We start from the raw sequence: 10000 nt of genomic DNA, 5'->3' as shown, positions 1-10000 counted from the left end.
CAACGTGTATCAAGAGTTTACCACCTAACACAACTCACGTGGTAAATGATTCTCTCTCTCTCTCTCTCTCTCTCTCTCTCTCTCTCTCTCTCTCTCTCTCTCTCTCTCTCTCTCTCTCTCTCTCTCTCTCTCTCTCTCTCTCTCTCTCTCTCTCTCTCTCTCTCTCTCTCTCTCTCTCTCTCTCTCTCTCTCTCTCTCTCTCTCTCCTCTCCTCTCTCTCTCTCTCCTCTCTCTCTCTCCTCTCTCTCCTCTCTCTCTCTCTCTCTCTCTCTCTCTCTCTCTCTCTCTCTCTCTCTCTCTCTCTCTCTCTCTCTCTCTCTGTGTGTGTGTGTGTGTGTGTGTGTGTGTGTGTGTGTGTGTGTGTGTGTGTGTGTTGTGTGTGTGTGTGTGTGTGTGTGTGTGTGTGTGTGTGTGTGTGTGTGTGTGTGTGTGTGTGTGTGTGTGTGTGTGTGTGTGTGTGTGTGTCTGTGTGTGTGTGTACGTAAGTATGTAAGTAAGTATATGTATGTATGTATGCATGCATGTGCGTCGTCGTTGTTTAATGTTTTTGTTCTATCACTGTCAGCTGATATAACTGGGGGTCATTCATAAATCTGCCAACTTCACTATTTACTAGTCGATATATCCTGCCATTGGGACATTTATCTCTATATCTATCTATTGGCATGATCATATTCCTGCCTATATACAAAAAAACTATTTCACCAGATGTTATATAAACAAAAGCCCCATAAAGAATTATTAGGAAAGCAGCCTCCAGCATCTCAAGTCCATGTGTCTACGAGAGATAATCGAATCAGCTGATCAGGAGTAACACGGGTAGTAGTCTCACTTGCCTTCTGCCGGTACTTTTTGGTAAATATTGACATGTGTAATTTATATTTTTTATTACCTATGTGACTTAGTGAGTTATGTTTGCTGTTGTGTTGATGACTTGTAAAGCAATTTATTATGTACATATGATGTATGATTTTGATGAAGATTGTAAAGGTTTTATGAATTCTCTTGATAGAAGATTCTATGTATAAAATCATAGGTGATAATAAGATTAAATATGATTATTTAGAGGACACCCACAATCAATTAGCAGCTGACCTCTAAAACTTACATTAGCTTGCAGTTAAAAAGAACGATATTATATAAATGTAATTTATGTAATGGGTAAACCTCCACTATGTATAATCTTGTAAGGTTGAGTTTATCAACCTTCTTGATGATTTATCACTAAATACAGAGCTAATCAAAGCTCAATCTTGCCATAATATACATGGTGGCAGTTGCTTGGCCTTTGCTATAGCACAAAGTGCACAAGTTATGGTGCTTGCTTTTCACTGCATTGGTTTATTTGTGATCTTCAGATTGTATGCCATCCATCACAGTCTGGCAATGATTATGAGTGAAATACCACTTTCAAGAAAACACTTGCAGTATGTTCTAAACATTTACCATGAAAAAAATGAAATGGATTTGATTAAGTTTTATGAAAACTATGGCTCTGCTATATGTGCAATTGATGGTTAACCCTATGACGACGGTGCGTCACACCCGTGTGACACAGCCAAACTCCCGATGCCGGGGCGTCAAGCCAGTATGACGATTTTAATGCAATATTGCAATCGCCCGGCATTGGGGTCTTCGCGTAGCGAGTGCCCTGTCGGGAAAGGGTTAACAATTGTTACATTTATGTGAGGAATTATATCCAGTCTCTTACACTCATCACAAAATTTCTTGGATTACTGAAAGTATTTTGCAAATGCCTTTATTTCTATAAAAAAAAAATATTTCTTAGGAGACGACTGGCAACTAACACTCACATATACATGACTGGCCTCCATACTCATCACCTCAGTACCTGTCCGTGCTCTGCCATAAATCATCAAATCGGTACCACGTATATTCTGATGAGGCATGAATCCATTTGGGGCGAAAGCTCTAGACTCCAGAGAGAGCTTGTAGACCTCTTGTTTTGGTGCCTAAAGCCATGGTGTTCCCATGCTCCATTACCTTCATTATTATTAAAGGCCTTCTATCACAGATCACAGGAAGCTTCAAGTGGATTTGGATAAAATGTACCCAATATGATTACAAGAAAAAAAAAAACATGTTATGTAAGCTGCTGTAGATGTATTGGAACCATTTACTAAGTCATTTTTGAAAGACTAATATTGATTTTTTTTCTTCATATTTTGTTACTCTTTGGTCTTTGCTCTGTTTTATAAATGACCTTGCAACCAATGTGCAATTATTCTGGATAGAACCTGGTGGTCATGAGGTCAGGGTTAGGATTTTTTTTCTGAACATTAACCCATTCCCGCCGGGCCGTTTCGTCTTTTTTGGCGTCAATGCCGGGGCTCTCGAACGCATAGGCCTAAATCAATTATATCATTGACGGCGTATGACGGCACCCGCGCTATCATATTACATAATCGCCGTCTGTGGCCGGCGGCATTGGGTTAATCCAGCAAAACTCCAATTCAAATTGCACTGTCAACAGCATAGTTAATCATAATGATCCAGTTTCAGTGAAGTACCTTTTGATACCTACTTTATTATGGCTTGAAAGAGAAATAAACTATTTACTGTTGAAGGTTCAAGCTTTAAATTCTTTAAGGTGTCAACTGTTTCAACTGTGTGTTATTTCAATAAGAAATTGCCCTAGATAAGGTAAGGCAAATATTAAAGAAATTTCAGCTGCTCTTTGTGATGAAGTAGAAGACAATCAATTACCTGCATCTCATCTTCCTCATTTGTATTTTTCCATTCATACTTCCAAATTTTGTATAAGATTTACAAGTATCCTTTTTTGCAATAATTGAATTTTCTTATTATGAACTTGTATTCTGGGTAATTTATCCTTATTTTCTCTTTATGAATGACATATGTAGGAGTTGCCAGTATCTTTTAAGCTTTTGATTGATGAGGCTAGCAGAATATGCTTGTATATTTCATAATTTATTAATAACCAAAATGAACAATCAGTCTTCCAATCAGGTGCTAACACTGATGAACCAGCAATGCTGCAGCCACACTTAACCCTTTCCCGACGGGGCACTCGCTACGCGAAGACCCCAATGCCGGGCGATTGCAATATTGCATTAAAATCGTCATACTGGCTTGACGCCCCGGCATCGGGAGTTTGGCTGTGTCACACGGGTGTGACGCACCGTCGTCATAGGGTTAATGTCCAACCACAAGGCCCCTCTTGGCAAACTGGCCCAGCTTGATTTCCACATGACAGATATGACTTTCTTAGTTGTCCCTCAGGCCTCCTTCACTCTGCAGTCTCTGTAGGTGACAACCTGATGGGAAGGGTCATCCTCAGCAAGTCATGCCAAGTGTCCATTTAACCTGAGTTGGCATTCTGAGTTGGCATTCTTAGATTCTGTAAGTAGCAGGTCCTCCTATGCTAGTCTCACAGTGCAGATGGGGGCCTGATTCATGATCCTGCCAACTTGACCCCATGATCTAATGCAAGATCCTGTTGCAAAAGGCATCAAGATGAAACTGCCAAGGCAGAGGATAGGATCCAAGTTTTGTTGCTGTACAACAAAATATGCTAACATCAGGATCCTGAACACCTTTAGCTTGGTACCTCTGTATAAGTACCATCATCTCCTGGTGCTCTTATCTAAAGAGCACCAGGTCAGTCTGTCTGTTGACATCCTGGGCAGACAGCCCAGAGTCATGAACAGAGATGTAAAACTACCAAGATATAAAACTCTAGATGACTCTGAGAATGTGCACCTTGCCTAATATGCTGATTCATATTATGATTGCAGTCAAAGTGGTCTCCTTTCCCATTCCAAAGAGGGATCCAGGAGAAGATCCAGGAGAAGGGTACCAGATTGTCAGAAGGCAGACAGGACAGCATGCAATGCACCAGACTTCATCAGTTTCATAAATACCTATTGTCTTACCATCCTTTGGTTTGGATATCTTCCTCTAACCTTCGTAGGGTTAAAAGTTTCCATTTTTAGCAGAGGTGGTTCATATGACATTTTAACATTCTTTCTTTCTAACCCTTAATGTTGTGGAGTTGGAGGAAAGACAGGTAAATTACTACAAGGGTTCCACAATATTTGATGCCTTACTTTTTGTCAATGTAGATGAAACTCATGAAGTAACAACATTACGGAAACTGTATAAATCCCATTATATTGACCCACTCTTTGAGTAATCTAGTGGTGTTGGTTTCATGTGATTTTGGCTAACCAATTTATATTTGTGTATGTCATAATTGATAATGCACTGAAGTACTTAAAATCAACAGATTAGGTTTTACTACCAAAACTGAGCTCATTACCTGCTGTCTCTGTCTCATTATGCTTAATGATGAATAAGTATGAATTGATTTACAGTCCTCATTATTACATAATTCCTAAGTGTATTGGTATAAATAATTTACATTATTTTATAATCTAAGAAGTAATTCTGTAAGCACTAATTCTGAATTTTACCAAATGAAAGAGTAAACAACAATCTGTACTGTTTATCCAAGTATTGTGCAGTTCAGAAATTAGACAAGAGACACACATACACATATGAATTTTGATACACAAATCTGAACACTGCATAATGCTGAAGATCACAAATGACCTATACAAAGCCAGATTTTCTATATCTTAGTTTTTTAAGTTAATGTCTCACTGTTAAGAGACAAAATTCTAAAACTTTTTACACCATGAGCAGGCAGAAAGTAAAATACTTTCTTTTCCTTTCAGAATCATGGCAGGCTCAAGCTACACACGAGTCTTGGTTCATTTGCGAAAGACTTCTGCAGCCGAGGCCTACCAAAAGGCCAAGTTTAGTGAATGCATATTAGACTTCTTAGGATTTTGTGAAGATGGCATGGTGGAATGTCGCTTAGAAGACAATAGACTTCTTATCCAACCTTCTGCAACAGAGAGCAACATGGAGAAAGCAAAGACGACCGCAAAAATGATGAAAAATCCCTCATACAAATTGGTGGTAAATATTTTGATTTAGATATCAGAATAGGAGTATTTACAAGTTTTGAGTATTTAGCACAAATACAGTTTATATTCTAAATTTGACAGATACTAGTTTAGTTTCTGTATCATTTTTATATGCACATATACCAATAGACCACTTGTATAAGTATGTTGTTATATATGAAAGGAAACTGGATTAATATCCTAAAAGGACGTTTCAAAAATACAGAATTTAAAAAAGGATAAAAAAAAATTGTCACTGTAATCAATTTGAAAAAATGAGTTTAGATAGAGACTTTCCCAGAGTTACTAATCCATTAAAGCTGTAGACATGGACTAACCACAAGCACTTAGTTATCAAGGAGTTGATTAGTAGGCCTACCTGACCCTACCTGTTTTCCTTATTCCTTTATTTTTTTGGGGGAAAAAGTATTAATTTCTACAAGTAATGTTGTTCATGATAATTTATTATTATTATTATTATTATCATTGTTGTTGTTATATCATTAATAACAGCCAATAACTGCACACTTTCTTCCAGAAAATTCAAGGGATAGGGAAAACAGGTAAGGTTAGGAAGTCCTGCTAATTGACTCCTTGGTGACTCTGCACTTGTGGTACCATCTATTTAAAAAAAAATAAAGAAAACATACCATAGTGTACAATGGACCTCCCAGTATCAACAGTTAACCCATTCCCGACGGGGGAATTCTAGCCTTGAATGTCCAAATGCCGGGGCGTTCGAATTATTAGGCCTAAATCAATTGAATGGCTGGCACAATACTGTGCCGCCCGGCAACTGGGCTTTTGAATGCGCGGTACACATGCTGTACCACCCGTCCTGTGTGGGTTAATGCCTTATCATATTACATATATACACTCATTTGGTTAATTTTCTATAACCGCAGATATATGTGTATTTCATAATCTGTTCTTCAGCATCTACAAAAAAAATATTTTCTGTATTTTCCATGTAGCATCCACGCCAACAAAGAGATAAAACATTTTATAAATTGATGTATGTTATGTATTTGGTGTACTTTACTAATTATGTAAATGATAATTATCCTATTTTCATATTTACAGCACCCACCATTCTGCCCCGTTCACCATTTAGATGAAGACGGAATAGCATCATTAGACCCAGAAATCTATAACAGAGGCGTAGATGTTGGAGTTGCGGTCATTCTTGAGTCGAGTGACAACCGGCTGTTGTTGACTAGGAGAGCACCTCACATGAGGACATTTCCGAAGACATGGGTTCCTCCAGGTGGCCACATAGGTAGGTAAAGAATAGGATGAAGAATTATGTATTAAAAGTGAAACAAGATGTGATACTGTGAAGGTGATGGCCAGGTTTATTTTTATTTTTGCCAAAATAAATTCTTTGGTATCCTTTGATAATTTTTTATCAACTTATGAATTTAATTTGATAACCAGCTTTGATGGAAATTGCATGTGAGCTAATATTAATTCCAGAAAGATGTGGGAAATTTTGTAATAAAGGTATAAATGAGAATGAATAACTTTACAATACAAGAAATGTTATTACCATGTTAAGTTTACCTCTTTATCAGAAGTCTTGAAGACATCACAAAAGGAAAATTAGCCAGTGCCACTTTTATGTTTATCTTGGAATTCACTGATATTTCATGAGATCTGCTTGATTTTTTTGACAAAATGGATTTGATGGCCAATGACAGAGTTGTATTAAGAAAGACTGAGGGAGAGCATAGCAAGTTTAGAGAAAAATCTCTCAATTTTACCTAGAAATTCATATGATCCAGCAGCAGACACAGAGGCCAATTATGACTACAATTGGGGCCAGACAGACAGAGTGGGGGACAGAGAGCATGAATGAATAGGGAGAGAGTGATAATATATAAATGAGAGAGAGAAAGAATGAATTAATTAATGAATACAGAATGTTCTAGAAGGTTGCCAAAGAGAGAAGGTAGGGAAGGGTCTAAGGAAGATAGAGTGGGCCTGATTACATCATCCAGGCTTTCTGCACCTTTCTCATTATTTGAATTTACTATATTGGGACAGGACTTTAGGTGTGAACGTCATCAAAATTATTTATCAGAAGTAGTATGATATTAAAGAGTAAGTTTTGGCAAAAATTGAGAATTGTCTCTCAACTCTGGCCATCACCCTTAACCCACACAGGACGGGTGGTACAGCATGTGTACCGCGCATTCAAAAGCCCAGTGGCCGGGCGGCACAGTATTGTGACAGCCATTCAATTGATTTAAGCCTAATAATTCAAACGCCCCGGCATTTGGACATTCAAGGCTAGAATTCCCGCGTCGGGGATGGGTTAATTAAAGAGAAAGATGAAATGGTGTGACAGAGACTAATACCAGCTTCATCACAGAGGAAGGAGAGACTTTAGAAGGTGCTGCACTCAGGGAGTTGGAAGAAGAAACAGGTCTTGTGCTCACACCTGCAGAGAAAAAGACCAGCAGCATTTTAGGTCTTTGGGAATCAGTTTATCCTCCTGTGCTTCCAATGGGGCTACCCAAAAGACACCATATTGTTGTTTATTTGCATGTGGTACTTACAAGGACATCACAGGATTTGCAAAATAATTTCAAGGTAAGGGTTTTATTTCTCCATATAATGTACTTTTTTTCTTTTGTAAATGTAGATGATTACATTATTTTCAGGGGCAGTTTTGTAAGAAAAGATACTGTGATGTTTCATTATGCAAATAACTACAACTAGGCATACTTTCCTTATTATTATTATTTTTTAAAATTGTTTTTTAGCTTTGGTGATGATTTCAAAAATGTCATATTGAATTCACATTGATGTAGATTTATCAAGATAATGAAGGTTGTACATACATTACCCCTTGTGGACGGGGGATAGATTTGCTTGGCCAGTCTCCAGGATATTATTTTATTTATTTATTTATTTATTTATTTATTTATTTTATTTTATTTTATTTTTTTTTTTTACAAAGGGAGGCAGCTTCTCATAATATGCCTTGACTTTTCCCACTCTCTTTCAGTCACTCATTGTAAAACTAGAGCCATTTTTGTGTGTTTTATTGCATTGAGAGACTTATATGTGTCATATGACAGACGGACTCAATCAATCCTACAGTTGGCTAAAATTGTAGTATAGGGTCCATATCAGCTCATTATTTTCTTTATACTCTTTGTGATAGAATTATTGCTGTGTTATGGGATGACAAAAAGCATTGTATTCGGGTACTTTCATGAATGAATATGAAACATGTAACCATCCACAATGAAAATAACATGAAGAGGTAGAGAAGAGGAAGGAAACCTGTGCTTATAACTGTGAGTGCCAAAACAAAAGGCATCACTACTGACACAGGGGCAGATTGTAGACACCGGGCATGGTTTGAGTTACCTTCCTCATGTCGTTCTGCTAGCACATCCTTCATGGGTGACGTGTTTTTTTGTCATACATGATGCAGGAGCTCCTGCCTGGCGATGGGCGTCATGACGTTCAAGGATTTGGGATCACTATGTTATTTTATTTTGGTATGAGTAATGAGTGAGTGATGTTGACAATTGCAGTCATAATTACTATCACTCTGCAATATTAGGAGAAATGGGTTTCAACGAACATCCAAAACCTAGATGGCACCACTTTCTTCTAGCACCAGCAGGAGAGAGAGCCTTGAATGGCACCCATCTACAGTCTCTAGCAAGCATTATCTCTGTAGAGCGATGGCACATAGCAGGTTGCCGACCTCTTGCTCTAAAGTACTGCAGATGAAAGAAGTGCAGGCAGAATGAGAGGAGGAAGGTGACTCATATCATGCCCAATGCCTACAATGTGCCCCTGTGCCAGTAGAGATGCCTTTTATTGTGGCACTCACTATCTAAATCACAAGTTTCCTTCCTCTTTCCTACCTCTTCATGTTATCTTCATTTTGGATGGTTATAAGTTTCGTGTTCATTCGTGACAGCACACAAATATGAAAAATAAAGTTGCTTTTTGTCCTCCCCTAAAACAGCAATACTTCTATCACATTGAGTATAAAGAAAAAATACGAGTTGATATGGACCCTGAACTACAATTTAATCAACTCCAGAATTGATAGCACATATGATATGACAGTTATTAGTCTCTAAAAACAGTGAAACACAAAAATTCAAAACACAAAAATGGCTGTAGCTCTACAATGAGTGACTAAAAGGGAGTGGGAAAAATCAAGGTATGTTGCTGAAGCTGCCTTGCTCAGAAATAAAACCCATCCTGGAGCCTGGCTAAGCAAATCTATCCCCCGTCGGCAACAGGTTAAAGATAGAGGTCGGCAACTTGCTGTGTGCCATCTTTCTATAAAGATAGTGCTTGCTGGAGACAGTGGATGGGTGCTGTTGAAGGCTCTCTCCTGCTGGTGCTAGAAGAAAGAGGTGCCATCTAGGTTTTGGATGTTAACTGAAACCTATTTTGCTTAATATTACAGCAGTTATAGTGATTATGACTGCAACTGTCATCATCACTCACTCATTACTTATAGCACAATAAAATAGCAGTGATCTAAAATCCCCAAACGTCATGTACATCATGACGCTTATCACCAGGCCAAAGGTCCTGCATCATGTCTGTTGTGACACCCATATGCAATGGGTTAATTATCTGAATACTGTTCAATTATTTTTTTTTCTATCAGCTGTACTATATATGATATGTTTAGGAAAAGCAATTCTCTCATTATGAATTGTAAATGTTCATTTTCAGGGAATGAAAACTTCTTTAATGATTTTTCTGATTAGCTGTGTGGAGAGGAGGTAGATGCAGCTGTATGGTTGTCACAAGACCTTGTCAGGTTGTCAGTGTGGAGAAGTGATAGCAGTTCTGATGCAGTAGATGAACTACCTGTAAAGAATGAAGAGATTCCAATAACTTTAGTCAATCGTGCTGGAGGTCAGTAGAAGTACAAGTTATTGTAATTTGTACTCATCGTAATCAGAGTTCATTCTATCAGGGTAAATTTTAAAAGCCTTGCAAGCTGTCTTTGAAAAATCCAAATGTAAAAGTAATTCAAGTGCATGAATCAATAT

The 10000-nt window shown here is 37.9% G+C and overlaps 1 protein-coding gene across 2 annotated transcripts in view; it reads left to right on the top strand.

Moving 5' to 3' along the window:
- Positions 1 to 715: 715 nt before the first annotated feature.
- Positions 716 to 10000, top strand: part of LOC122242085 (m7GpppN-mRNA hydrolase NUDT17) — a 15513-nt gene continuing 6228 nt past the window's right edge. For both annotated transcript variants that reach the window (XM_042999296.2, XM_042999295.2), the window contains exons 1-5: positions 716 to 855; positions 4722 to 4968; positions 6039 to 6234; positions 7330 to 7550; positions 9713 to 9863. In XM_042999296.2, coding sequence (XP_042855230.2) covers positions 4726 to 4968; positions 6039 to 6234; positions 7330 to 7550; positions 9713 to 9863 — 811 coding nt within the window. In that variant the 5' untranslated portion in view covers positions 716 to 855; positions 4722 to 4725. The remainder of the gene's footprint in view (positions 856 to 4721; positions 4969 to 6038; positions 6235 to 7329; positions 7551 to 9712; positions 9864 to 10000) is intronic.

This window comes from Penaeus japonicus, unplaced genomic scaffold, assembly GCF_977035675.1.
Source record: "Penaeus japonicus unplaced genomic scaffold, GWHDUDI00000001_assembly GWHDUDI00000028, whole genome shotgun sequence".
Lineage (NCBI taxonomy): Eukaryota > Metazoa > Arthropoda > Malacostraca > Decapoda > Penaeidae > Penaeus > Penaeus japonicus.
The sequence above is the reverse complement of the archived record's forward strand: the minus strand, read 5'-3'. Positions and strand labels throughout refer to the sequence as shown.